The 27294-nt window shown below is 50.4% G+C and overlaps 9 protein-coding genes and 1 non-coding gene across 10 annotated transcripts; 3 read left to right on the forward strand and 7 right to left on the reverse strand.

Moving 5' to 3' along the window:
- Positions 1–3699: 3699 nt before the first annotated feature.
- On the forward strand, positions 3700–4379 carry V8C40DRAFT_233915 (uncharacterized protein). The gene has a single exon (XM_083213479.1). It carries the CDS (start codon positions 3971–3973, stop codon positions 4280–4282), a length of 312 nt encoding a protein of 103 aa, XP_083078242.1. The 5' UTR covers positions 3700–3970; the 3' UTR covers positions 4283–4379.
- Positions 4380–10494: 6115 nt separating this feature from the next.
- On the reverse strand, positions 10495–12096 carry V8C40DRAFT_233923 (uncharacterized protein). The gene is made up of 2 exons (XM_083213480.1): positions 11708–12096; positions 10495–11630 (listed from the first exon to the last, which is right to left on the reverse strand). The coding sequence occupies exons 1-2, from the start codon at positions 11847–11849 to the stop codon at positions 11047–11049; spliced, it is 726 nt and encodes a 241-aa protein (XP_083078243.1). The 5' UTR covers positions 11850–12096; the 3' UTR covers positions 10495–11046.
- Positions 12097–12242: 146 nt separating this feature from the next.
- On the forward strand, positions 12243–13885 carry V8C40DRAFT_233925 (WD40-repeat-containing domain protein). The gene has a single exon (XM_083213481.1). The coding sequence runs from the start codon at positions 12364–12366 to the stop codon at positions 13810–13812; it is 1449 nt and encodes a 482-aa protein (XP_083078244.1). The 5' UTR covers positions 12243–12363; the 3' UTR covers positions 13813–13885.
- Positions 13658–15238, reverse strand: V8C40DRAFT_233927 (autophagy protein 5). Its single transcript, XM_083213482.1, has 2 exons — positions 14650–15238; positions 13658–14466 (listed from the first exon to the last, which is right to left on the reverse strand). The coding sequence occupies exons 1-2, from the start codon at positions 14965–14967 to the stop codon at positions 13993–13995; spliced, it is 792 nt and encodes a 263-aa protein (XP_083078245.1). The 5' UTR covers positions 14968–15238; the 3' UTR covers positions 13658–13992.
- Positions 15239–16131: 893 nt separating this feature from the next.
- On the reverse strand, positions 16132–18214 carry V8C40DRAFT_233934 (uncharacterized protein). Its single transcript, XM_083213483.1, has 2 exons — positions 16464–18214; positions 16132–16392 (listed from the first exon to the last, which is right to left on the reverse strand). The coding sequence occupies exons 1-2, from the start codon at positions 17627–17629 to the stop codon at positions 16233–16235; spliced, it is 1326 nt and encodes a 441-aa protein (XP_083078246.1). The 5' UTR covers positions 17630–18214; the 3' UTR covers positions 16132–16232.
- Positions 18078–18914, reverse strand: V8C40DRAFT_233937 (uncharacterized protein). The gene has a single exon (XM_083213484.1). The coding sequence runs from the start codon at positions 18589–18591 to the stop codon at positions 18307–18309; it is 285 nt and encodes a 94-aa protein (XP_083078247.1). The 5' UTR covers positions 18592–18914; the 3' UTR covers positions 18078–18306.
- V8C40DRAFT_233939 (MARVEL domain-containing protein) lies at positions 18691–20249 on the reverse strand. Its single transcript, XM_083213485.1, has 2 exons — positions 19360–20249; positions 18691–19282 (listed from the first exon to the last, which is right to left on the reverse strand). The coding sequence occupies exons 1-2, from the start codon at positions 19630–19632 to the stop codon at positions 19046–19048; spliced, it is 510 nt and encodes a 169-aa protein (XP_083078248.1). The 5' UTR covers positions 19633–20249; the 3' UTR covers positions 18691–19045.
- A 430-nt stretch (positions 20250–20679) lies between these two features.
- On the reverse strand, positions 20680–23697 carry V8C40DRAFT_261883 (uncharacterized protein; the record flags this gene model as incomplete). Its single annotated transcript, XM_083219309.1, has 2 exons — positions 20680–23286; positions 23335–23697. The coding sequence occupies 2 exons, from the start codon at positions 23695–23697 to the stop codon at positions 20680–20682; spliced, it is 2970 nt and encodes a 989-aa protein (XP_083078249.1).
- A 1483-nt stretch (positions 23698–25180) lies between these two features.
- V8C40DRAFT_282679 (uncharacterized protein) lies at positions 25181–26488 on the forward strand (the record flags this gene model as incomplete). The annotated part of the gene is made up of 1 exon (XM_083221827.1): positions 25181–26488. One exon carries the CDS (start codon positions 25181–25183, stop codon positions 26486–26488), a length of 1308 nt encoding a protein of 435 aa, XP_083078250.1.
- A 352-nt stretch (positions 26489–26840) lies between these two features.
- On the reverse strand, positions 26841–26934 carry V8C40DRAFT_t38. Its single transcript has one exon. It is a non-coding gene; the product is annotated as a tRNA-Leu (tRNA).
- Between the last annotated feature and the right edge of the window lie 360 nt (positions 26935–27294).

Here is a 27294-nt window from a genome sequence, read left to right on the forward strand (position 1 = left end):
CCAACCGTCGCACACGGACCACACGTTGGCTTGAGTTGGGGTCAGTGAGGGGTTCAATTTTTTTTCTTTTTCTCTTTTTTTTCGCCTTCGAGTGTCATTGCTTGATTCAAGCAATGCAGGTCCTTCAGCTTCTGTCACTCGTGGCGGTTGTTGCTAGCTTCACCACCGCAGCCAACCGCCGTGCCGCGTCTACTTCTTTGTACTAGGCCAGGGGCTTTTTTCTTTTTTTTTTCTTTCTCTTCTCAGCGTCGTGTACTCCGTAGTGGAATCGCGCTGTCATGTTCATGCAGCTTCGTGAAACGGCCCGCACAGCATATGAAAGGCAGGGGAGCGGAAAATCCCCCGTCATCCAGCTCTATTATTAGAGAAGAGCCAAGATGAAGCCAAGTCAACATCCCAGGCAATACGGCAAGAAGGAACAGAAACAAGAAAAGAGGGCACGTAGGTAAGAAGGATGGCTGAGCCTCTTTGTCGCCTCCCACTCGGCGAGCCCACGCTGAAACAAACCTGGAGCCCCAAATTGGCCTCTCACGACTGTCGGCCAGCGCTGCTGCTGTACACAAATTATGACGATGAGCGATTTCAGGCCCTTGTCCAGCTGCCTTTACCGCCTATGATAAACCATGTTGGATGTGTCTGCCGGGCTGTCCGTGCTAGCCGATGCGGCTCGGTTCCCAGTAACCTGGTTTTACCTGGGGGACTGGCCTGGGTAGCTGAGATGGCCTGGCGAATCTGGTGCTGCAAAGCCGCCATCGCCACCATCCATCAGCTTTCATGTGTCATGGCTTGTGCAGTGCAGTCTGTACGATGCTCATGCAACGCAACCATGGCGAGGCAGCCTATTGATTATTCCAAATTCTCAACGACAAACATTCAATATCCCTTGTACCTTGTCCATCCTGCCTATCGCTAGATAGGTAGTTGAGAAGCGGGGGAGGATTCCTTCTCGCGGTAACGTATGAACTTTTTTTTGCATCTTACTTACTCGTCAACTTTGATTCGTCCAGGGTAAGTCGGCGCGGCAGACGAAGTAAAAGAAGAGACCAATCGGCATACTTGGTGACCCTACACCAGGTGGCTGGAATGGGTGTACTGGCTCCAATAAAATGCCGGCACCACAACGACAAGCAACCACCTCGCACACGACAAAGATCGTGCGCGATAATGATGTAGCGGCATGTGTTATACCAAGTATGTCCCTGCGCAGATGAGGCTGTGGCTCGTGAGTGACAGCCAGGCCTTTTGCTAGTCGTGTGCTGGGCAAAATTCATCAGAATCATCCGTCGGGGCTCCCTGCATCCTTGCGAGAAATGCTCCGGGGGGCGTCGATGACACTACGGACCATGATAGAGCTACATCCCGCATCCCAACGATGGGCTGGGCCAGGGCATATCCGTGCCATTTTCGCCATTGCAACCTCCAGAGGCGAAGCCGTTGCAGCCAGACCCGAATAGACGCCCCTATTGATCAAGCGGTTTCCCAGGATGAGGTCACCAGAGGCGATCTACTGGTCGGCGAGTTCCTAAGGGTACCATTGCGCCGGTACCCTCCATCAAGTGAATCCGGGCCGACAGCACTGGTGCTGGTCTTGGAGGAGAGGCAAGGACCAGACGACAAAGACATTCATGCAAGCAGCAGCTCGACAAGGCATCAGTCCAGTCAAGTCATCGACGAGCCAGCTACTAGCATGCTTACTTGGGCAGCCATATTCAAACAGCCGCTAGCGAAGGCCTATCCAAGGTGCCTCGAGTCAAACCAACACCCGGGCCTCTGACTATCGACAGTCCATGCTTTCCTTGGCAGAGCTCATCTGTGGAGTGATTTGTGTCATATCAGACCTGCCCGTCGGCGGCTCCTTGAGCTGGTGTAATGCAGTATCACCTATCACATTCGCCGTACTAACCAGACGCCGAATTTGTGGACTTTAGAATGTCGGCATTGTTCTAGGGCCCGATGCAGCTTATGGCGATTTCGTTTCCAGATTGGTGCTTGTCTTGTTCCTTTCCGTGGCGGGGACTCGGGGACCCTGCGTGCGTGTCGACTTGCTTCCCTTCCCTCCTTTCGCCATGGAGAGACCTCTGTGCACTGTACAATACATACTCGTACGGTACTGGAGACAGATGCCGCCTTGTCGTCGTCGTCCGGGATGCATTGGTGCTAGTGGCCATAACACGCGTGATGGACGCACTTCATCTCCCGCCAGTACACGTACTGTACAAGTACGTACATGATTACGAGAACCTGTAACCAACCCGTGCGAGCACCAATCGAGTAACTGATCAAATGGCCTCTTTGACGTGCTGAGCGATCGTCTTCCGACGGCAAACGCTACTAACACCGCGCGGGTTTTGCCTCTTTCTTGCTGCGTGCGAGGAACTACATGGAGATACATGCGGGCCCCCATGAGACATCTAACGAAGCACAGCATTGACCGCCAGACCATCTCTACCTATCTAGTACCTATCTTGACGCAGGCTATCAAGTTGCAAACTCCATAAAAGCAGAAAAATTTTTCTCTCCTCATTCCCCCATCTGGGTCCCGCTAGGTCATTACGGAGCACTCACTTAATTTCATGCCTAGCACCATTTGCAAAGTACGAGTATACTCGTAGTCGGATATTTCCCGCTCAGCTGGGCGGGAAATAATGGATGGGCAAATATTGCTCCGTACTGTAGCTTGTACATACGGTAACTGGGCCTGTCCAAGGGTCTTTGATGGGCCTGGCCATTTCACTTTCAATACTTTTTCCCATTTCCCTTCCATTTTTTTCTGCCATTACTCCAACTGTTAGATCCACAGCTGATCATTGCCTGGGGCCATTTCGTCCAAGATATTGAGGAGCACGGACGCCTTTTTTACGAAGTACCTCGTCCGAAGCGCTGCTCCGTGCCCAGCGGTACCTGGTACATGCAACCAACCAGCGGAGCTCCAGCATATTCCCATTCTTTTCTCTCGCGACTTTTGAGTAATACATGCTCGTACTGCTCGAAATGCTGCCTAGGTAGTTTTGGGCGCAGATGGAATTTCACCTGACCGCCTCGAGCTCCCTTTTTGCACGCGGGCAGAGACGGACGCACGAGGTGAGTACGAGTATTGGTAAGGTACCTATCTAGGTACAGGTACAGGTACGGGGCCGGGTTCATCATTGAGTTTCGCTTCTTACAGGCTAAGCTGCGTGGTGGGAGGTTGGCATGAAAGTATCTGCGGGAGTAGCCAACGAGGGACAGGTACTTGGCCGAGTTCTGTCTGTCCAGATCAAGTGATGCCCAGCCCAGCCGTCTCCAGGTCTTACTCTCCCGCAAAATGTCCCGGAATGTCGCAGCGTGGCCGTTGTACCCCCTTGCTGCCGTCTTTTCAATGTCATGTTACTTTTTTTTTTTTTTTTTTTTTTTTCTTTTTTTCGGCCTTTGCCTTCAGAAGGAGTGAGTGAACACCGCTAGCAACACGAGTACTCCGTACATGCAGACCACAATCCAGAGCTGCACTCCCTTAGCCCCAACTTCGCTCTACTTTCCTTGATTTTAGTGCCAAAATTCACCTTCTTTTCTTTTTGCAGAGCTGCTAGTGCCATGTACTCAGTACCCCGTGCGCACCGCATTTCCCTTTGTACGAGTACATGGCCCTACAACCCAAACGGCTCACTTTACTCACCGCATCATTTCCCGAGCATGGATACCAGCGAGACTTGGCCCCATGTCCCTTGGACCACCCCCTGGTCCGCCCCGAGGAAGAAAAGAAAAATAAAAAATAAAAAATAATCGACGATCCAATCTCGCGCAGAGCCGGCCGCTCATGTGAGAGGCAGGACTTCTGGACGTCCCCTTCGGAGATCACTCCGAGGGCGCCTTGGTTGCGCTTCTTCGAAAGCCGAGAGGTAGTATTCTCGCTCGCTGTGCTTGCCTTTTTGAAATCCCTCTCCAGAAAAAGCAAAGATAGAAAAGGACAACAAGAATTTGACAGGTCTCATGCATGATGACTTGTAAGAAATGTCTTGCTTTTGCTTTTTTCGGTGCGGTTGCGCGCAGGATTCTTGTGTTACAGTTGTCTCTTTATTGTTCCTTTTTCCTCATTGCTGCGCCTGGCATGGGCCGTCTTGTCTCACCCAGCAGGGCGGTTCGGGAAAAAAAAAAATTGCTGCATGATTCAGTTGTCCACAATGAATCCCTTCGGGTATATCTCTTTTTGTTTTTTGGTCCTAGGATGTGCTGTATTGTACGCAGTATGTATGCACGGAGGACCTTCCCTTGCTGTTTAGATTGTGCGATGCAAGGTCAGAGATGAGGCCCTTGAGATGCAGCTGAGCTGACCGACTCAATGCTTTTTGTGGCGGGCAACAAAGATGCATGTAAATGCACTCGTACGAAGCGAAGCGGCGCTCGTACCAGGTACAAGGCCGTTCTGCTTTACCGCATTTTGGTCGCCATGTATCTTATCACCAGGGCTGTCCATTCAAAATTGGCTCACCAGGTTCCTGCATGGCAACTCGACGTGCAGCCGGTCTGAGTCCATCTTCCCCACGGGCTGAACAGCTGTGGCTGGTTGGCCAGCATTTTGCTCATTAGCCGGTGTAATCTGGCAAGCCCATTCGATGTTTGTAATCATGCATATATCGTCCCGTACCGTAGAGCCGTATTACACTTGGAGTTAGCCCAGTTGTCCAGCATTGGACCGTACTGTACTGTACAGTACGAGTCTGTCTCGCCGGCGTGCATACGGCTAAAATGAGCGAGAGATTAGCATTGGAGCCAAGTATTAACCACCCGACCTTTTTTCTTCTGTTTCGTAAATAAGGCGCCATCGAATCGACGCGCCACGGCAGCGGCAGCGAGGCGCTCCGGGCCCGATCCCCATATTGTCTCTGTGACGTCTGCAGCTTCATTAGAGGCACCAAAGTTGCTGTTGGATCCAGCGCTAACACGAGGCTCGTGCCGTTCCTGCTGACTACGAGATAGTGGGAGAAAACGGCTCAGACTAGATTTTAGCACTTGATGGACGATGAGAGACCCAGAAAAAAAGAGCAAAAGAAAACTTGTCAAAGGGTCCGTGATGGGGTCTTTCCAAGTAGACGTCAAGCGTAAGACGCCATCAACTGGCAGCTCGCCATCAAGCATTACATAATAGCAGCAGCACTGGTACAAGTCGGTACTTTTCCGTTCTGTACCGCGCTTGGCCGGTAACTTTGGTCCTACCAATAACACTCTGTCAACTTAATCTCTGTGCTTCCCCCCACTCCTCCCCAATCACAACTTGTTCGAGATAGACATTGAGTACGAGATTCGATCTGTCAAGCGTGACAAAATGTCTTTCTAAGAGGCGGTTTTCGCAGTTGTCCAACACCCCCTCCTCAGCTCCCCACAGTTGAGGTTTTTTTCTTTTTTCCCCTCTCTTTGTGTTTGCTGATACGTTCGTCTTTAGCTCCTACTTTCTGCTTCTCCTAACGGTCAAGCGAGAGAACAGGAGGAGCAATTGAACGAGGGGTTGATCGCCAAAGAGCTCGTGGGGGCCAAAGCAAACGAATCGGCTGGCTGCTCAGCCCAGGGTAGCATGGCGACGGCGCCGTTAGCAACATCGCCAAGTCAAATCGCGCAGCTCCAAGGACACGGGCTTGGGTCGGCCGAATCCTTTCATGGGGGATGAACCTCGCATCCGAACCCATCCTGTCGTCTCTCTTGTCTCTGTCGTAACGAGGAGGTCATGGTTTCCCGCAATGTCACCTCCTTCACACTGGATTGGTGCTTGTCGGAAAATATGCTAGGGTCCAGAGATTAGGAGAATGTGACATGTCAGCTGTTGTCGAAGCCATCAACTGCAAAAAGACTCAAATTTTAAATTTGCATCTCGACAGAATACGGCTGGGTGCGCTAGCGGCATCACGAAGTCTTTGACCCTGTTGGCATGCTTGTCAGGTAGCGTCTCTTATCCTTACAAAGTGACAGTTTCGCCCGTGTAAGCGCCATATGTCATATTTGACAGCTGATAGCAGGATTCTGCCGAAAGCGAAGGGGAGAAGAGAAGAGAATGGACAAGGCATATGGACTCCCTTCTCATTACTCTTTTCTCTTCTCTCTTCTGTTTCTTCTTTCTTCCTCTCCGCGTTTTGGAGGCTTGGTATCAAGGTTTCCGCCGCGTAAGTGGGGGCTAGCTCTTTTGCCCAGCATCGTATTGGGTTGCTTAGCTCAAGACGACATTACCTGGGCTATTTGTCTATCTCTATGATTACATTGTGAACTAGCCGCCACGACCGCGCCGCGGATACGAAATCGTCAGCACTCGCGGCTACTGCCACGGTATTGGCTAGTACTGACAGTATGGCAATGTCTGGCGAACCGCCTCCCTTGCCATGTCGCTTATAGAGTTTGTCCAGTGGGTTTCTGGCGACTCGGCATGGGGGTACACTGCTTCGATCTCGTCATCAGACGTAGATGGATGCTTCGACGACGACACGACGTTGGTTTTGGCATCCAATAGAGCCACGCGCTACGGCCACACGCACATCGGCACGTGAAAGACTTCAACTTTATCTAGTTGGAGCAGCCCGCGGGAGCCCGGAGAAGGAGTGACTTGAACGTGGGATGCTCATTGCCAAGTTTGTCGGTCGGTGAGAACAAGCATAGCGTCCGACTGCAGCTGGTTCTCTTTGAGAGGGTGAAACGTCTCAGCAGATTGACTGACGTCCCCCCATGCCTTTACACGACCATCTTCCGTGCGTCGTGTATGTAGCGCACGGGCTCTAGCTCTTGGTTTGACAACATGGACACGGGGCGTGACAGCCAACAGCTAATGGTTTGTTGCCGATCTGTACTCCGTATTGAGTGACAGGTTCCGCTTACTGAGGTTGGGGTAGATGCTTCCATTCTACGCCAAACTTGTACGGTTCCTCTCGGTCACGGCATGTAAATCGGAGCCTTTAATTTAAAAGGCTGGATTGCCGTACGGAGTTTAGGTGCCCCCAGCCTCTTTGGCTTACCGAACGAGTGTCACGTATCATGAAGGAATGACCCTAATCTGACCCCAGCGTGCGAAACCAGCAGGTTGAGATCCTACTATGCACTTCCCACGTTTTGCATGGCTCCATCTCTGCCGTAGGGCACGTGGACGATCTACGTATGCGAGCACGGCAAGTATACACCGGTCTCTCCGCGCGGAAAACACCTCTTAGAAGAAGGAGGTTGATGAAAAGAAGGGACTGTCGCCGGCCAAGGGCTGAATGTGGTCATGACGGGGCGGGAGATGCATCTTCTGCCAAGATTCTGGACCATCCAACGGGCTAGGGTTCATTCAACAAGGTAGAACCCCGAATTCGAAAGCGTGTCGATTAGTTGACGAGGGTATCTACCTCCTACCTGTCGATATACTACCGAGGTACGTACGAAGTAGAAGACCGAGCAGTATACGCATGACGGCGTACAAAAGAGATTTCCTTTACGCCTCTCGACGCCTCTCGGAGTGCATGAGTATACCCGAAGGCAGCTCTCTGCCGCCTCTCTGTTTCATCTAGGATATGGAGTGATTCCCTCGGCAAACCAAACCCGAAACCGAACAAGTTCACTGTCTTTGTCCACCGCAGTCGTAAGCTTTCTTTCAAGGGACATCCTAGATATGCTGTTGGTTGATGGGTTAGTACAAAATCACCCGAATGTGACAGGGCAGTGTCTGTACAAGGGAGAAACAAGGTGCTCTCTTGCTGACATGCACTTGTACGAGTACAGATGTGAACGATATCATTTTTTTTTGTCTCTAGGCTACGTAGGGGCCAACCGCTCTCGGCTTTCTTCTCTGGTAACTTGCCTTGTTGTTCAAAAATTTGCCGGGTTTGATTTGTTTTGTGTTAAATTACGGCTCAATCTACGGAATAGACGGCTAGTTGGAGCGAGCTTAATGTCAGATTGACGAATTTCTGCTTTTGTCGATGAAGACTTTACTGCGAATGGAAGTCAAAGATCCATGTCGAAAAAGAAGATTCTTTCAGGCTTCCCTGTCATATACCCAGAAAGACGAAATTACTCTTAACCTTTTGGTGTGGAGAAAAGGTTGGGATACCAAAAAACAAGAACCGGGTACGGAACGGACCAGGTCCTGGAGCTGGTTCGGAGCAATTGGATAGCTCTATGTGCTCCTTCGGAGTATACAAGTACAGCCTAAGTTATCTTAGTGGAGCGGATAGAAGGGGACCGGGGAGGGGGAGGGATGAAGACAAAAAAAAAAGAAAAAAAAAAAACGATGACCGAAAAACGAAGCAAAAAATGAGATGAGAAGAAGATGGGCTGGTTTAGTGTTTTGGCAAAGTTACTGTTCCGAGCACAGCACAAACGGCTATTCGGGTACCTTTGGAAAGTAGTATGTATTCGACCCGTTAAAACCCACGGAAATCCACGGACAAAACGGTTGAGTTTGATGGTTCTAAGTGGCTTGGGACTAAGAAGGACTACGACCCTAGTCGAGCGTATCCTTGGGCTGCCACACCTTGACAAAGTTGGCCGATAAATAACGGAGAGCGCCAGTTTGGTGTTGTGGTATGATGTGAGTTTCGAAATCAGGCTGCAGCGAATACTTGTAATTCTCGCTTGACGCATGTAGTATATTGATATTGGATGCTTTTTTCTATTCTTTTCCCGCCACTCCATTTTAGCTATTCTGTGATGATGTCTGGTTTGGAGGTGAGAAGTTCACGAGCATGCTCTGGGGGTGAGAGAGAGAGAGAGAGCGTGGGGCAAATGCGAGGTGAGATTTGACAGCGAGCGACCAACAAAACGGAAACGGTTACTGATCCGTCCCCTTGGCCGGGCATAGCGTTCCCTTTCGAGATATGACTGGTTTTGGCGTTGTGAGATATTTTTCTTTCTCTTCTATCCCTCTCTCTCTTCTTGCGTACGCCTTATTTTTGATGATGTTGGTCTCGGTCTACTATACTTGGCTCAGAGCGCAGATCTGTGAGCACGCGTGACGCTGGATTTGGGCATATGGCTCTTCTTTTGGCTGTGTGGAGAAAGACGGCGAATGCCGTATTATCAAGCACTTTTGCTTAGGGCAGCCGATTTGCTCTTCTTCTTTCCTCTTCTTATCTCGATTCATTCGCCTTGAAGCTGTAAACTACAAGAACAAGTACAAGTACAAGTGTGAGGATGCTACTACAGTAACCCATGACACGCGCGATGTTCTGGCTGTGTTACATCCAAGTGCGGTGAAGTGACTCCCACACAGAACTCGGTCAACGACAAGGCTTTTACCCACATAAGAAGCATGGCCGCGTGATTAGCCTCGCCATCGTGCATTCGGTCTGCATGCAGGCAGGCGGGCCAGCCATTATCGATTCATTGTTTTTTCATCTTTTGGGGGTGTGTATACTACGGAGGAGGTAGATACAGTTATCAATCCCCAGACCCAACCGGGCAGTTCTTCGCGAGGGTGTGCGTGCAGGGAGTTTACGGAGCTTTTACACCCCGACGAGTCTTTCTCTCAAGTATACTCACTGTTGGTTGTGGTTTTGCGTCATGTTGTAGTAGTATAGTTTTCTCTTCTCTTCTCTTTTCTTGATTTTTTATTTGCTTTTTGGGCAAAGAGATCATCACGGCAAGCGCATTGGGCCGCAAGCTCGTGACGCATGTCGATCATTTGCCGCATTCTATCCCGTCATTTGCTTTTTTCTTGAGGCCCAGGCCGCATTGTTTTGGGGCCAGTCCAGCCAGCCTCACGGGAAACCACTGGACAAGGACGGCAGACGGGACGGCTCGTTTATTTGGCACGTCACATGCCTTTGCTAATGTAAAAGGAAAAAGGAAAAAAAGAAAAAAAAAAAAAAAAACCAAGCCACATGCGCACTTTGAAGCAGATCCTTTCGGTTCCCGTTGAGTCTTGGGGGCCTTTTTTTTCTTTCTTTTTTTTCCTGGCTGCACCCTCGTGGTTGGGAACGGGACGTGCCAGCTCGCATGAGGTGTTAGTTGCAACCTAAAGTCAGTCCACTTTGGGGGTTTCGACTTGGTCTTGCGCTTCGTCCCGGGGCTCGGTAGATGATGCCTAAGATGTATTTGGAATACCGAAGAAAAACGATGTCCATACTAAAGAGAAACGTGTGGTGCTCTTTCGTTAGATACCTGTGGGATATACAAGCACATGTCAGATAATGAGTGTGTAACCTGAAGCTAGACGCCAAGATAATTACGGAGCTGCCCACCTACCTACTTCTTGGACCACGAGAAATACGCGTGATTCTATTATTGTACATACATCAAATCTTTTCCCCTTTACTGCTTCGTCAGGTCTTTGTGAGTACTCGCAAAGCGGTACGTTTTAGGTACTGACCCGTGCTGTACACCGTATTTGTACTCGGCTGGCAATCTAGTTCCACATATAATGTAACATTTCAAGGCTCCATCACTTGGGACAACCAACAACCACTCCTGATGGGCATTTCCAGCGGCAGATCCTCATTGCAAATACGACACAATTTTGCCGAAATGCTGCTTCACTGGATGGGAATGCCATAATACGTCTGTGGTAGTCCTAATGCTGTAGATTGTGTAGATTTCAATAAGGTAAATAAACTGGTTCCATCATCATTTAGCCCCCGTTGCGCTGGGTACGCCTATTCAAATGAATTCGTCCAGCTATAATTAATATGTGTATAATATAATTAGACGAGCCACTGAGGTGCTCTGTAGAGTGTGATCCATCATATAGTAATTTTCTAGATTCTTCTCGCGATGGAGCCAACAGTTTACCCTGGGGTCCTTTTGAGCAACACAATCTCATCACATCGGCAGTGAGAGCTGTTTTGGTGTTCTGGGCATAATTTGTCATTTTCTGCGTTGGTCTTCACCCAACAGTAGCATCGCTTCCATCGCTTGACTGACTGGATGAGGCAACGGGCCATGTGCATCTTCGAAAATACGGACTTGTTTCGGTACTTTGACAGTTGGCTTCCCCTCAGCGAGAACCGACTTCGGATAAAGGGATGGCTCTTATTTGCGCTGAAAAGCAAGATTTTTGATGATATATTCCCTGTAGAGCGACAATCTCATCATGGCAATACCGAGCCAACGTTACAATCAGTCGTCATCTGCTTTCGCAAGCTTTCTTCGTTTCCGCCCCGGCTGTCGGGGCCTGGAGTCTTCATGGCCCACCACAGAATCACCGCCAGAGTCCTGCGCCGCATTGCCTCCTTGCCACTCCTGCTCACCGCTGCCGTCGTCATAATTATCCTGGGTGCTGCCTTCAGTGAAGACAAGATGCCCTCGTCGACCTAGAACCTCTCGCCCCGCCTCCTCCAGCAGGATACCCAGGGCCAACAGCGCCGTCTCATCCATGCTACGCTCGTCCAAATTACGTCCATTCTCGAACACTCGTTGGTTGCGGTTCAAGGCTCCATAAAATTCGGATGAATATTCGTGAATGGCCTTGAGAAGATCGCTCTGTGGCAAGACGCCCTGCCCGCCGTTGGGCAGCTCCCAATCGTGCGCGCGGTAGATGTCATGCTCTGCATAGCGTTCCGGAGCGTCCTTGCGGCGAAACAAGACATCATCTGGCGCAAGCTTGAAGCCGTCTCGGGCCGATCGTTGGTCGACGATCCCAGGCCGAAAGTTCCTCTGGTCTTGGCCCTCATCTCGCAACACTCCATCATAGGTGACCCTTCCTTGCATACGGTCAACTTCACGTGACGGTGATTTCCAAACTGCCGGGAGAGGCTCATTTCGGATCCCTTTAGCTTACCTGCAACAGCGTCGTATACGGTAGCCAGCATGCGCTGACCCTGGCGACGGCTGCCCTGGGAGGGCTGCGGCAACAGCGGCGAATCCCCGATGTCGGCAGCTCTGGGAGCAGATGACTGCATGTATTCATCTGTAGAGTCCATGGTTTTCTTTGTCCTCCGTGGAAGGATTTTTCCGTCCTTTCTCACCTCACCCTTGGCCTGTGCTTTTTGATGTGCACCTAGTCGGGACGATCCCTTGCCCCCCGTCCTTCACTCACGGGTTCCAAAGTGGCGCAAAAAGACAACTAGGCCGTGTCGAGCAGACCATGGCAGCTGTAAATAGACCGGCCGGGTCAATGAAGAGAAAAGAGCAGCCGTTGTTGGCGGCAGTTGAAGCGTCGTTGATAAGATGAAAATAAAAAGATTATCGTCAAAAGAAAGTTTGCGCGTGGACCGGTACTAGCACCAATGGCATGTGGGGTTAGTCGCTGACCGCCCAGCTGGTGACATCACCCACGCAACTTGTGACATGTGCTCCATGCGTTTTGACTCAATATCGACTTCACGCTTCTCAACGCAACAGTGCTGCTATTAGCTACGTAGTTGCCGTATAACTCTAGGAGACAGTATCTATCTTAACACTCTACCTGGACGGTTGACGAAGACCCTCAGATGAATGCAGTCTCGTCTGCTGGCCCGCGAAGTGGGTGATCTGCCTTCTCGCGACTTCACCCAGATCGTAGCATCTCAGCTTCTGCGTTCCTTCGAACCAGCACCTCAACACCGCTTCAACGGTGAAGCTACCCTGTCCAACAATGATCAGCAGACCGAGCTGGAGGACCGGCCGCACAGGCTTCGAGCTCATGGCGCAGGGGTGAGCAGTCTTGCCCTTGAGAAGTTTGACGGCCGTATCCTGCTGTCTGGTGGTGCGGACGGGTCTATCAAGCTCTGGGACCTAGAGAGCTCACCCAGCCCATACGAGACTCGCACATTTCGACCCGTAGCGTCTATTACTCGGTCTACGGGCGGTCCTAGAAGCGGTGGCCATAGCCACGGCATCACGCATCTGGCCTTCTACCCCTTCGACCCAGATGCCTTCCTCTCTAGCTCCTACGACAAGACACTCAAGCTGTGGGCCACTTCGCGAGCAGCCTTGTCTGCCGAGTTTGACCTCAACGCCACCGTATATTCACACGCCTCCAGCCCAATAGCAGGTCACCTGCTTATCTCGTGCGCCACCCAGCACTCCAATGTCCGGCTCGTAGACCTCAAGTCGGGATCCGCTGTCCAGGCCCTCGTTGCCCACGGCGGTCCTGTTCTCAGCACGGCGTGGAGTCCTCGCCATGAACACATTCTCGTCAGTGGCCACGCAGACGGCAAGGCCCGCATATGGGACATTCGGCGGGCTGGTGGCGTTATAGCACAGCTCGATCAGGAAGATTCTCTGGGCATTGTGCATCGTTTCCAGCACGCCACGGCGTCTGGGTCCGACTGGGGCAGCATGCCGCATTTTCGTGTCTCAGCCCAGGCCCACGACGACGCTGTCAACGGGCTGCAATGGACCGATGATGGGAGGTACATTGTGTCGGCTGGGCTTGACCGCCGCATCAGAGTTTGGGATACCGATACAGGAGCAAACACGCTTGCCAGCTTTGGGTCTATCGTGCAGAACCAGCACGCTAAAACTGCAAGTTTCCTGGTCACTCCGTCAGGCCTCTCCACGGGTCACCAGCTTCTGGTCTGGCCGAACGAGCAAGAAATCCTCCTACTGGACCTTCACGACGGAACTGTGGTCAGTCGTCTTCGAAGCCCCGGCTCAGCGCTCTCTACGGGTCCTCGAGGCAGCGAAATGGGGCGGAACCGCATTACAAACATTGCATGGCGTAGTACAGGGGGTGGCAATGGACAAATTGGACCGGCCATGGGAGGTGGCAACTCGATCGGAGCTATTTACAGTGCCCATTTGGATGGACAGATACAAGCATGGATGCCGCAAATTCCCGGTCCAGAGGACGCAGACGAAGACGAAGAGGCTGGCGTGGATGAGCAAGTAAAGCAGAGGAAGAGGAAGGCTATTGAGAACGCATATAGAAGCCTCATGGGCAAGGAGATTACGTTCACCTAGACCTGCTTGACTTGTATATATGAAAGTCCAAACACATGCTAGAGAAATGAATAAATGTAAATAACCAAACTCAGTGCTGTCTATAATTGGGAAAAAAAAGATCCAAGTCGCTAGCCCATCCCGGACGCCGCTCCGGCAATATAACTTATTGCTGTGTAACAACAACTTCCTAGTGACAAATTAAACAACAACCACAAAGCAAAGCCACCCATCAGGATATGCAGCCTCCCTCATCATTTCTCCCAAGGGGGCGTCAAAAGGAGCGGACACTCCGTGAAGCACCACGCTCGCCAGCACAGGGTCTCGACTGCTGGGAAACAGCGTGGGCATCAAATCCTTGAGAGCCTGCCCCAGCAGCTTTGGCTTGCGGTCTGGTGTCATGACAGGGACCAAGGATTGGACGATCCTGAAAGATCCAGCTTCACCGGCTGCGGGAGCAGAGGGGGAACCATCACCGCCTGCATCAGGGGGGGTTGAGGGGATGTACACCCGCATGGGGGCGTGCTTGAGGGTGGCTGGAGCATTGAGCAGGCGTGTGTGTATCTTGGAAAACGCAGCGTAGTCATTGTCAATGACTGAGTTCCAGAGCTGAGTGGTGTGTTCCTTGGACATCTTCATGATCTGATTGGCGTTGCCGTAGCGAACAAAGTCGGCCTGACTGCAGCATGAGCATGACCTGTCTTGTCTCCAGAGCCGGTGTGAGGGGGGGACTGTGGATGTGTGCATGGGGGAGAGGAGGGGCAGTACAGCATGTACCTGCAGCAAAGAGCAAACACAAGGAAGAGGGAGGAACCGAAAAGAAGGGGACCGGATGAATGAATGGGGTTAAAGGCTCACCTCCTTGACGCTATTCAGAAAAGTATCGCCAATATCCCATGCAACCCCATCGTCCACCACCAGCCGCCACGGCAGGCTAGGCGCGTACAGGTCGGCCAGCAACCCCACCGCCAGGTTCCTTAGCTGCACATCCTCAAAGTGAAAGCTGGAGCAGGGCGCGTCGAAGAAGGCCGACAGGCGCGGCAGCAGAAGCGACAGGTAGCTGAAGCGTGGGACGCTTGTGATGAAGGGTGTAGAGGGCGCGGACCGGTGAGTGATGTGCAAGGGGACCTGAGCGGCCCAGAGCGCCTGGGGTATGGACGAGGCTGAAGTGGGCATATTTTTGGATAAGGTATTGGTAAGTTGAGACTTGGTGAGGGCTATGCTATGGCGGAATCATGGCGAAATTGCGAACAGCTTTGCGGCAGATGGATTCCCGGATATTGCAGCGAGATGTCGTCTACTGTACAGCCAAGTTGCTTGTTTGCGTATTTCGGAGATGCAGGCAAAGGAGAATCTCGGGCTGCGGCCGGATGAAGCTTGGTGGAGGCTGCAAACGATCTCCGGGCCCGAGCAGGGGAAGAGACAAAGATGGGGAGAAGAGATGAAGTGAAGCCGATCTTGAGTGCTGAGAGCTTGGCGGGGTGTTTTTGGGGGATGGAGTGGGGGTTTACAATGTACGGAGTACCTGAGGTTCAATTGTGCTGTGGGCGGCCTGGGCGCTGCTGTGCCGCTCAATGTCACGCTGTACCTGATGGATTCAGTGAGATTGCTGCCTGTAGTGCCTACGAGTACACTGTCAATAGCACCACTCACACTCTCCACTGCAGTTTATTGAACCCTTCAGCTGTACTGTAACCTTCATCTCAATCTTAATCTCAATCTCAACTTCGTACCATCCAACCATCTCAACACACACTCGACTGCCTACACTCCGTCCTTTGCCCTCCCTCCAGCTTTTCACCCGGAAACCCGGTTTCCGTCCCCTCCCAAATCTCCCCAAAAATCTCCCGACTGAGACAGACAGCTCTGCGCTCTTCAGCTCCTCGCCGATATACCCGCTTCCGATGCATCCCTTGCTCCAATGCTACCTCGCTCAAGTCAGCCGCACCGGCGTGGCTGTCTGATAGATGATCAAATCCAGATTGCTTTCCAGCCGCGATTGGCTCTGTGTCGCGTATGGCGCTCTGCCAATTGTATGCTCAGCAACCTCGTACGACGTGCCCAATTACGCGTGGACGATGCTCCGAGCGTTGTCTGTGCATATCTGACCTGTCTCTTTTGATCGGATTCTCGTGCGGAGCAACAAAAGGAACGGGGTCCTTGAACAACTACGAGACGAGATACGAAGGGCTGAGAGAGGCGGGATATTGCACTCTCCCCGCCTGGGACCCATGGCAGCTTGGACTGAGTCTGCGGCCGCAAGTCACGCGCACGCTGGAGCAGTGGAATTAGACGACGAGAGCTACGAATACGCGTTCACATGTTTGCTTTTTCTTTAGGTTCCAATTTCATTTCATTTCATTGACCTGACGCTAAAAATACACTTAATGTTACAGACTGGATATCCAATGAGCCATCAAACGAAAGTTCCCTGCGGCCGATTACAAACCACGATGCTGTTCCTGGTGAGAGACGCTGTGCCGCCGCACGCGGTCATAATTGGCATTATCATGCTCAATGGTGGGCTCGCCAATGTGCTTCCGCAAGACTGAAGGCGGCACCTGAGCAGCATCTGTGGGATCCTTGGCCGTCGTCCTGTCCCTGGGGAAGCCATTTGATTAGCAAGTCGAAAGGTTGGCTTTCCTCGGGGCAGGGAATTCTACCCCACTCACGACTGGGAATAGGTCTTATCGCCCATAAAGGTCTTGCTGTTGTCGAGGTCGCTGTCCACGCGGGGGTCGGCCTTGTTCATCATATCAGACTTATGGGGGCCTGCTGTGTTGGGAGCTGGGCCAGTGTTGCGTGCGTTTCCAAAACTTCCACCGACACTGCCGGTGCCAGCACCGAATGCACTGCTAGTGGTGTCCTTGGTGTGGTGTCCCGTGCTGCCCAGGCCGGATGAGCCGTGGGTGCCAGTCGAGCCGTAGGTATCAGTACCAGTTCCAGTTGAACCATAGGCACCGGTGCCAGACGAGCCCAAGGTATCGGTGCCAGTTGAGCCGTAAGTATCACGGCCAGATGAGCCCAAGGTACCAGTGCCAGTTGAGCTATAGGTATCACGGCCAGATGAGCCCAAGGTATCAGTGCCAGTTGAGCCATAGGTATCACGGCCCGATGAGCCGTAGGTGCCAGTTGCGCCGCTGCCGGTGAGGGTATCAGTGCCCATGCCGCTACCCATTCCAGAGCCCATTGCGGTTCCGGAAGAACCAGTCATGCCAGTGTTGCCGCTGGGAGCATCGTAGGTAGCGCCGTGGGACTTGAGGCCCATGTTGCGGCTGCCGTCGAGGTCAGAGTCGACTCTTGGGTCGGCCTTGTTCAGCATGTCGGACTTGTGAGTTCCAGCAGTGTTGGGGGCAGGGCCGGTGCTGGTGCCAAAGCCAGTGGTTTCGGATTGTGTGTTGGTGCTTCCATATGTATCTCCAGCAGTGGCACCGCTAGAACGCATGCCCATGTTGCGGCTGGCGTCAAGATCAGAGTCTACTCTTGGGTCGGCCTTGTTGGCCATGTTGGAGCTGTGCATGCCGGCAGTCTTGGAGGCAGGGCCGGTGGCGGCAGTAGACCCAAAGCCGGTAGAGCCCTTGCTGGAGTCGAAAGTTCCACCAGTGCCAGTCATGCCTGAGGAGGTGGTGGTATCACCACCATAAGAGTAGTTGTCTCCGCCAGTGGTGTAAGAGCCATCATGACGGCCTAGGTTCTCGCGGTGATCGCGGTCAGAGTCGACGCGAGGGTCGGCGGCGTTGGCAGTTCGAGAGCTGTGGGGTCCATGAGTGCCTTCGGGCTGCTCCGTCTTGTTGTCGGAGTGCAGCTTTTCCTTGACCTTGTTGATGAGAGAAGACATGGTGATGGTATTTTGAAGATGTGTAAAGTGTAAGTGTGTAAGTTTTGTAGTGTGATTGTTGAAGTAAGATGATAGAATGATCTGATGGAAGGACGGAAAGTACGGAGGAACATCATAACTATATAGTTCTCATCTGAACGACCATCCTGCAAACAACTGATCGCTGGCTATGATGACATTGTGGCTCACACGGTAACCTCTACCGATGGCGCTCAACTCTGAAGCTTTCCCGATCTGTCTACGGGATACTCTTACTTCGTAACCTTACCAACTTACCAGATCAGCCACAGATCTCATCGCTCCTCTTCTGCACAGGTATGAGGTAACGCCCGTTCGCATCTCCATATCCAACCCGTCATATCTGGGGTGTGGTGACGTTGGAGCGGCCCCAGATGTCAGAAACCTCTCCATCCGGAGTGTTTGCGCCGCATCGAATGCCCGCTTTTTTCCCTGGAGATCATTCGACTTAGGTAAACTTGACAGGCTTAGGTAACTCAAGCTTGTCAGGTAATGCACGAAAGCAAGTTAGCTTACGATTTTGCTTGCGGGTTGGACGATGTGATGGTGATGCAAAGAATGTCTTGAGGTTGGATTGAGTTATCGATGACGCATTGGTGGGGCGAAGCTGTGTTGGTGGAGCTCAAAGAAGTGGCGGCTTTGCAACAATCATCGTTGCATCATCCGTTTAGCTGTGGCTGGTGAGGATCACTTTGAGGCTGGAGCACAAGACTTGGTTTTGAGAAGTATGAATTAAACCTGTTGGATTGGTGGAATGTTGCCTGTGGCTCAGCAAGTTTGCGGAGGTGACGTTGACGGGAAGATCTACACTGGGGGCTCCTTTGGATAGAAGCTTTATGCTGCGCGAAACTCCACGTTATGGCGTCGGTGGACCAAAGGTTTTCAAGCCTAGCATATACCGGAAACTGTATTATACAATAGCACAAAACAAACTGGAATTTCATTACCAACAAGAATACTTGGTTGAAACTCTCTTTTACAGTATATCACAAGAATCAGGTTAGAGACGGCGCGCCATATCGGCCATTAATCCTCCTAATTTCAGGAGATGTAAACCAGAATAAGCACGACAGTAACAAGCAGATGTGTACCTTGAATAGTAAAGAAAGACAAAAAGAATATTAATTAAGTAAGTACTAGCTTAGCTGGGTATAGTCGTTATAAAGTCATTAGGGAAACGGGTATTATGGGAAGGACAGAAACAGTAAAACATTATTCCAAAGCGATTTTTTTCTCACGCCCTCCTCTCATCCAACTCGACACCAGCCCCCTTTTCAGATCAATTTGAAGCAAGGCAAGAATGACAAAGGAAGGTATTAAATCAAGGGTATTTTGGGGTATCATGAATGATCGTGTACCGCCCATGGCAGTTCGCAGATGCTAACACCGTGATAGCACTTAGACGCGGCTTCGTCGGTACCAGCGGCGGTGGTGCTGGCGGTGGGCAGCATCGACTCGGGCAGCACGGCGTTCATGGCTTTGAACCCAGAAGATGCCGAGCAGGGCGGAAACGAGCCAAAGAAGAGCTGAAAGGAAGGTAAAGGCAATGTCGGCCTTGAACTTGCCACACTGGTCACCATTGATGGGGTGGACATTGTTCCAGTCGAAGATGTAGCCACAAGAGTTACCCAGCAACTAAACGACGAAAAGTCAACATCAATGCGATCGAAAGGGGAGACAGAGTGCATGTATAGTGTATGGGTGTCACTTACGTTGACCAAGAGGCCAAAGGCAGCCCACCAGGCAAGGCTGAGGATGATATCCACTGGCCAATGCACAAAGGACCAAGAGAAGGGTACGAGCCATATCAGCGCAAAGAACATGGACAGGGCCGCCACCACCTCGGTGTAAATGAAACGGCCCTGAGACCAGGACGATGCATGGCGGTATTGGTGAAGGTGCTGGCCCGTCACACCGGCGACGATGGTAGCGAAGACGAGCTCTGCGGCCCGCAGGACGATGTTGACGATGCGATCGAGCGCCATTGTTGGTGAATTGACTGAGGAACTCCCTTGGTGCTGCGTGCCTGGTGGCGATGTGTTATACAAAATGCTTTGGGTGGGCAGGCGAACTGCTTTAATAGATGCAGTCAAGTGTGATGGGAGGGGGGGCGAGATGACGATGCCAATGTGTCTGAGCGGATGAATGATGAGAGGCTGTTGGACTTGTCTGGAGGGACAGAGCAGCTGGATTTATTCTTTCGTGAATGGGCAGCGACTGCCCAGGACTGTTGATCTGCAACACCAACTTTGGGCTTCATCGTCATACCTGGCACACATGACCCCTTTGAAACGGCAAGACATACGACATGCTCATCCCCCAAAAGACTTGTTTGCATCTTCCGTCATTGGGAGGTTCGGTTCGGGCAAAAAACGTGGTTTGTCCCTGCGGCATCGCTTGCCCAAACACGGGCAGCCGCCGTTAAGCGAATCATCGGTGCTTGTTGTGATTGATTCGTATTTCAGCGCATAGACGCTATCTTACAGTAGAGTAGTATAGAGCCTAAACAATCGACGTGTGCCTAGACAATGCATGAATGGCCTTGGAACATTGTCGAATGATTTTCCTAGGCACAGCACATTGTATGCCTGTATGGTGTCGTTGATTGCTGGATTGGGTAACTAGCCTGCAAAGTCGATTGCGTCATAACTGGCTAGAGGCCGATTGTCATTCGTTGGTGCTGATCGCGCTCACGGATGGTTGCATTGGCACAAAAGCATTGGGCCTGAGCCTAAAAAATGATGGGCTGTTATGGATTAATTGACTGAGCTGCAAGTTCCAGGTTTTTTCTTTTTCTTTTTTGGCTCCTGGTTGGCTTTAAGGAGTGACTAACTGCCAGCGAAAATCCTTGGCAGCGAAGCACACCATTGTAGACAGATGGAGAGAGAATATGAAAGGACATGGGAGAGATGACGACCGGATTTACACCATTAGTTGAAATCTCGAGACCTGAATTATTCGAGAGAAACGCTTGAAATCTGAGACACTGGACGCTGAATAACAGATTTGGGGTTGCTAGCTAATATTTCCCTTTACACAGCTCCTCTCTCACGCAGCATCCGAACAATTTCTGCATGGTTATTATTCGATGCTGCTTCAAGCGGCGTACCCCAGAGGCTTCCGCGCGCATTCACATCAGCACCATGATTTAGAAGTATCTGGACAACCTCTTCGTGGCCACGGTTTGCCGCTGCTTGAAGTGCTGTGCCGGCATACAACCACACTCCCTGCATGTCAACGTCTGCGCCGTTGCCCAGCAGTATCTGGACAATCTCTCCATGGCCGTTTTCTGATGCCGCTCGAAGCGGCGTGTTACCAACTTTTCCTCGCATATTAACATCAGCACCGCTGTCCAGCAGCATCTTGACAATCTCCATATGTCCTTGACCTGATGCCTCGCAAAGCGCTGTGTTGGTCCTATATGCGTGCAAACTCAGACTGGCGCCATTGCCCAGCAGCATCCGGACAATCTCTCCATGTCCGTGATACGCTGCTACTTGAAGCGGCGTGCCAAGTATTCCTTGTGTATCAACATCAGCGCCGGCATCCAGCATCATCTGAACAATCTGTTTATACCCATTTGCTGATGCATGATAAAGAGGCGCGCTGAGACTCTTGGGTGAATATGTATACCTAAGCAGGAGCTCTTGGACTACTTGGTCGAGACCAAATTTGCTAGCAAGATCAAGACCCGTCCAATTCTTCCATCCATCAGTCCGCGAAGACCGATAAATAATGGATATCCACACATCGGCTGCGCAACAGAGCGCCAAAGCATCTTTCCGGAATGAGGTAGCGTCGACGGCTCCCTGTGAGCGATAGTGCAATGGCCAAGATTTGGCGGCGTATAAAAGCAAAGGATGACGGTGGATACGAGCCCCTATGCCGGAAACCCTTGTGAGATCTGGCAAGAGCAAATACCTGGTGCATACCGAAGACATTATGCTGTGCGACTTCGACATGTTGTGAAAGCGTCCCTGCCATTCCCCCTGCCTTTGTGGATGAATAAGAAACTCTCTAGCTGTCTGGTGAATAAAATATAGCTTTCCATCATCGACCGTAATAAAGAGCCCACATAAGTTTATCAAGTCATCCTTAACATTATTTAAGGACCAGAGTTCATCTTGTAGGGTGGCGTGGGATTCAAACCGGTGTTCCGGTTCCGCTGTGACCAGCGTCAAGGCGAAGTTGGCCTCGGCCAAAGTCAGAGGGCGCGTTGCTGCCAAGAGGATGTGTAGCAGAGCTTCAGTGTAATCATGTCTTTTACTTCTGGCTAGGATGTTTTCGTAAGCTTCATATAACGAGGAGGGTAGGCTAGCGAGAACAGCCTCCACATCAATACCCTTGCCATATTGGCTCGTAATTCTCTTGATAATGTCAAGTGTAAGGTATAACCAGAGATACGTGCGATGCTCCATGCTTTCGAGTCGATCAGCAATTAGGCGGCGGTCGTTTTCTGTAAAATTCTGTGCAACTTCGTCCACTATAAAGTTGATGATCAAATTGACATCGTGACCGATCTCTGCAGACTTGTCGTCACCATCGAATCGTAAGTACGAGGTAGCGCCAGATAGCTTTTCGAAATGCATGTCAATAGTTCCTAATTGGCGACTAGTTATAAGAAATTTGAGCTTCGAGGACAACACCGGGGGATGCCGATAAAACTCCTTGAGCTCTTCGATCAATATCCATCTACTGTCCACATGGCATTCGTCCAGGCCATCGATAACGCAGATGATTTCTCCGGAATTCAATGAACTGGCGCATCTCAATAGAATCTTCCATAGCTCAGAAAATTTGTGAGTCAATGCTTCGCCAAAATCCTTATACCTAGGGAGTGCTTGTGCAATCAAGCTACTGCTGGGGTCATGAGTGAATAGCTGGTGAAGTATTGCACAAAGCGCATTGTGAGGGTACATTCGGCTATCGTCACCATCCTTGAAAAAGAAATAACAGATGACTGATGTTGTGGTATTGGTTGACAATCGTCGCTCATCGATCAGCGATCGCGACAAGACAGATTTCCCACATCCTGGGCCGGCAGAGACCAAGAAAAGACTAGAGACGTTGCTATTTCGCCAGTTGCTAAATTTCTCATCAGCGAAGAACCACTCAAAAGTTCCTTCCACCTTCCGTGGGATGGAGTCTTTGTGGCCTTCATAATCGGACGCGAGAGCTTGGAGAAGGGCTCTCTCTTTCTGATCTTCGTAGTTCGTCTCGACTTCAGCTCCGTTTTCCAGGAGAGTATTGTGAATTCTATCCAGGAAACTCCGCGACTCTTGCATCTCAATCAGCTGTTCCTTCCAATCTCTCTCAATTTGACCTGCGTCGGCAACATGGAGGGTATTGCGGCATTCTTCATCTAGTCGCTGAATTTCTTGTATCTTCTTGTCCCATTCGGCAGGGCTAATGATATCGTTCCATTCTCGAAAGAGCTGGCGTCTAGAAAGATGGCATAATACTCGAGCCTGGTATTCAACTATGACGGAATATAACTTGGCCAAGTGCTGTTCGTAGGACAATTTGTTTAGGGATGGAAGGTTTGTCTCTTCACAGATTCGCCAGTACATTTGTATATCGCCAATCAAATTGAAGCCCCTTAACATTGCCTCTTTTTGTTTCATATTGCCTGTGATGAGCTGCTATGGTAAGCAAGAGCATAGGAGATGGGAATCCAATGAACATACTGGAAGAAGCAATGAGACGCCAGACCATGCTAACGCTGCGTATGGCTGGCTGCTCATAGCAACCTTGACGATTGACTCGGACCAGAGGAGGAATTTTGTTAGCTTCTCAACTTGTATTCTGACCTCAAACTCTGCGCCAAAGAGCGAGGCGCGCCAACTCTTCTTTTCTTCATCTTCTATCGTCCTTTTTACAGTTGATTGGATGATTTCGGGGATCGACATGTCTCCACTGGCTGCGTTATCGCCTTGCAGAGAGAGTAGATACTCTTCATAGGCAAGCATTAACTTGGACTCCCTCTGTTGGGCCATTTTGAACGCAAGAGCCCATGTGTCATCGTCGGTGCGTCCCAGAGAAGCAGCCATTTCGGGTATAAATTGCGATTGAGCAGACTGTGGTGCAAAAGTTGGTGGCGTGGTGGATGGAAGATCATGCATATCTATGAGCGGAGAAGAAGAAGTCACGTCTTGTATGTTCTGGATAAGTCTCGAAAACGAAGTGACGAAGGGTATGTTACGCTGATGATCCAGCTTTCATGCACGTGCATACATGTGCGTAGGTAGCAGTTAATGCCTAATCGCCGAACAACGGACGCCTAGGTTACGCGGCAAGGCTTATTTCACATTCACACCTGCATGGTTGGACTGACTGTAGCCGGCGTCTTTTCCGTGTTACTTGTCGTGATTCTGAACGATTTCTTGCTTTCAAAGAGTGAGTAATGGCATGAAGCTGGAACTGACACGCTTCGGCTAGTTCCAAGAGAGTCTATAGAGCTCAGCAAATATGTAACAGACTTCGCAGCCGTGAAAGCTCTGTAGCTGTAAGGGCCCTGTATTACAGCAAGGGCCACAGTCTCGTAAGCTATGACCAAGTTGACAAATTAAACGCCAAAGCCCGTTTGCAAATAGTAATCGCTCAAGTGCGTGGGTTTGTGTAGTAATCGGATTTTCGGCGAGTGAATCGCATACTGCAGGAATACAATGTTTACTCCGGTATTAAATTTGAATACATCCAGTATCATGGTGCGTGTGTTGTGTGACGTTCTGAGAGGGCCAAGATATATCACCACGCCGGCCACATGCATGTCATTGCAACATGACAACCAAATTCACTTGAGTAGAAACCTGAATCCTGCCTGAACGTTGGCCAAAAGAAAATCTGGACTAGAATGGATATTGTTTCAGTCATGAGACGACAAGGCTGTTCTTGGAATACGAAACAACGGTCGGCGATATACAAAAGAAATGGGAAAAAAGAAAAACGGCTGGCTGGCAATATGAACACATGTAATGAAACACATCAGTAAAGATACATCGAATCCTTTATAAATAAAAGGAATTAACTATATAGATCAAGTAACTTTGAACAGAACCATAAAGGAACAATCTTCAAAAAGGTCAAGTCACTCTACTGGCTTTCATGACGGCCCTCTGTGTCATTGTCTGTGCTGCAGCCGCCTTTGTTGTCTCAATATGTTCACCATTATGGTAGCGCAAAGAATGTATCGTCTTTAGAGCATTCAATTAAATGAGAAAGAACCTTTCAACATACAACAGAATTGTATGGACATAATCAATTGTTGTCGTCGAACAATGCAGCTTCAACCCGCATTGAACAAGGGCTAGCGATTCACTACAAGATGAAGAATCCGATATAACATAACAGAAACATGTGAATCTGCTCAACCTCCGGTATATAATTTTTTTTCTATGCCGCATTTTCTCTGTATAGTTCGTCATAGTACATCCCACCATAGTCACTCTCCAATAGCCTCAAATATTACATACATAAAAGGCGGACGCCCATAGGTGGCTATTCTTAACCACGAGATTCTATCCAAAGCCAGGCATGCCACCCAAAGAAAGGCAGCGAAACACAGCCTTGGCGAACTTCCCAGATGAGCCGCAGCTTCTATTACGACGCTCCCGAAGGATAAACCAGATTGCCGCCACGCCAATGGAAATTGAAAGTCAAGACGGACCAGAGAGGTTCGCGCCTTGGTATCCTCTTTTTCAGCAAATCAGGAGAGATAATCGGAACCAGCAGCACAATGATACGATCCTTGTCCCAGTAGCGAACGAGGACCTACAACAGGCAGAAAACGACATTCTGAAAGACATAAACCGCTCCATGAGTGTTGCTCCCAAGATCTTCGATAACCATCTCGTCCCCTCAAACGATTATCCGGCTGTACAGCTGCGCAACGGCGTCCTCACATTGGATTTGTCCAGGCCACCGAAGAACTTGGGATGGCTGCGAATGAAACTCAGGTCTGCACGCCATGTGCCCGACTGGCCTATCCACAAGTGGCAGTCTTACACAATGCATTCTTACAGGTGCACAACAAAACAAGCCATCATGTGCGAAATGATGGCATTGTTCCAAGACTTCCCAAAGCAGCCCGAGTACATCAGATCATTCTACCAGCGCTTCGATGAGTTCCCTGAATACGCAGATTTCTCTCGAGGAATTGAGAAACCTTGTCCCGGATTCGCTCAAGGCTTTAGCATGGAAGCTTACCCGTGTGTAAAAATCGAGTATCTATCGGCCGCCGTATGCGTCTCTCACGATCACGCTTCACTTGTTCACCCACACCTCGCCGGCGATTTTACAGCCGGCGATGTCAATGATCTAGAGGCAGTAAGCGCGCGCCATGGAGCAGCGCTCGTCTACATGAGGAATCTAGCTCTCGCCCACATGGGGGTAGAAGTCATAAAAGACTTTGCCGGAATCATAACCTTTACCACGAACGGCACATACATCAACTTCTTTGCGCACTATTCGTCCACGTCGACTGAGGGCAAGGTGGAATATCACCAATACCCTATTGCATCAGTGAATCTGATGAGATCTTATCCTGAGTTTATTCGGGGCGTTAGCATGCTTCGAAATTGCCAAGATTTTGCCCTTTTGATGGCTATTGCTCTCAAAAACGATCTGGAGAAGTATCATGTGAGAGAGGGTAGCAATGCTTGGGTTTATCACCTTGAAGAGGGCGATCATATACTATCGGAAAGTTATGATAGTGAGATGGAGTTTGATGAATGCATGGAGTATGGAAACAAGGACGTCACTAGTCGGAACAGAGGATCGTGTTCCCAGAAGCGGCCGGCTGGCAAATGTCCCGACGAGTGTCCAAGAAAGCGTAGGAGGTGATCTTTTCATTATTTTTCACTACCGTGCCACAAACCTACACATATAGACAATAATTATTAGAGCAGTTATTAGAGAAGGACTCATAGGATCATTACTGCACGGCGCACATGAGGGGGGCGTAAAGATTTGGCTCACAATGAGCTACATATAATACTAATACTTCATACCTATACTTCGTACATCGGATGGCGTGACTAGACTTGAAAGATGTGGTGACGGATGGGGAGATTGGGAGAGTACATGGACGTATGTACATACTCTGTAGAGCATCCCAAATAGGCAGTGAGGGCAAAAAAAGGAAACCCTCAATATTGTCGTGATAATCACAACAGAGAGCGACGAGATCAAAAAATGACACCTGAGGGATTCGAACCCTCGCCTATTACTAGACCGCGAAGCAAGATAAATCCTGAACACGGCGCCTTAGACCACTCGGCCAAAGTGCCTTGATGATTGGATGTGTGGAGGAGGCAAATTCTGCACTATGAGCTCCACAGGGGGACACAATTACGTATCTCTGCCCGACTTGATTTCAGCAGTTCCCGCGCTGTGGAGCAATGCTATCTGTTAGTTGGTAGTGGGTTCGCAAGGGCTGCTGTCAATGGAACGGAAGAGCCAACGTGTAAGTGCTGTTGGTTGATATTTTGTGGTGTCTCCCTCATATAGCTGAGTGACAAACAATATGGAGATAGAGACACCAATCAAACTGTATGGTCATCCCGAAGGATGTTGGATGCATCTTGTCTTGCCAGGTATAATCGATCATGTTGTTCCTACGGAGACGGAACCCCGCCATTGTGAGGACT

This window comes from Trichoderma camerunense (genome assembly GCF_050948025.1).
Source record: "Trichoderma camerunense strain CBS 138272 chromosome Unknown V8C40scaffold_2, whole genome shotgun sequence".
In the NCBI taxonomy this organism is placed as follows: domain Eukaryota; kingdom Fungi; phylum Ascomycota; class Sordariomycetes; order Hypocreales; family Hypocreaceae; genus Trichoderma; species Trichoderma camerunense.

Coding starts and splice junctions, on each gene's coding strand:
- V8C40DRAFT_233915 (XM_083213479.1), top strand. CDS start 3,971: ATGATGACTTGTAAGAAATGTCTTGCTTTTGCTTTTTTCGGTGCGGTT.
- V8C40DRAFT_233923 (XM_083213480.1), bottom strand. CDS start 11,849: ATGGACTCTACAGATGAATACATGCAGTCATCTGCTCCCAGAGCTGCC. Junction 11,631..11,707: donor CGTATACGACGCTGTTGCAG/GTAAGCTAAAGG, acceptor ACCGTATGCAAG/GAAGGGTCACCTATGATGGA.
- V8C40DRAFT_233925 (XM_083213481.1), top strand. CDS start 12,364: ATGCAGTCTCGTCTGCTGGCCCGCGAAGTGGGTGATCTGCCTTCTCGC.
- V8C40DRAFT_233927 (XM_083213482.1), bottom strand. CDS start 14,967: ATGCCCACTTCAGCCTCGTCCATACCCCAGGCGCTCTGGGCCGCTCAG. Junction 14,467..14,649: donor TTCTGAATAGCGTCAAGGAG/GTGAGCCTTTAA, acceptor TGCTGCAGTCAG/GCCGACTTTGTTCGCTACGG.
- V8C40DRAFT_233934 (XM_083213483.1), bottom strand. CDS start 17,629: ATGTCTTCTCTCATCAACAAGGTCAAGGAAAAGCTGCACTCCGACAAC. Junction 16,393..16,463: donor GATAAGACCTATTCCCAGTC/GTGAGTGGGGTA, acceptor TGGCTTCCCCAG/GGACAGGACGACGGCCAAGG.
- V8C40DRAFT_233937 (XM_083213484.1), bottom strand. CDS start 18,591: ATGAAATTCCAGTTTGTTTTGTGCTATTGTATAATACAGTTTCCGGTA.
- V8C40DRAFT_233939 (XM_083213485.1), bottom strand. CDS start 19,632: ATGGCGCTCGATCGCATCGTCAACATCGTCCTGCGGGCCGCAGAGCTC. Junction 19,283..19,359: donor CCTTTGGCCTCTTGGTCAAC/GTAAGTGACACC, acceptor TTCGTCGTTTAG/TTGCTGGGTAACTCTTGTGG.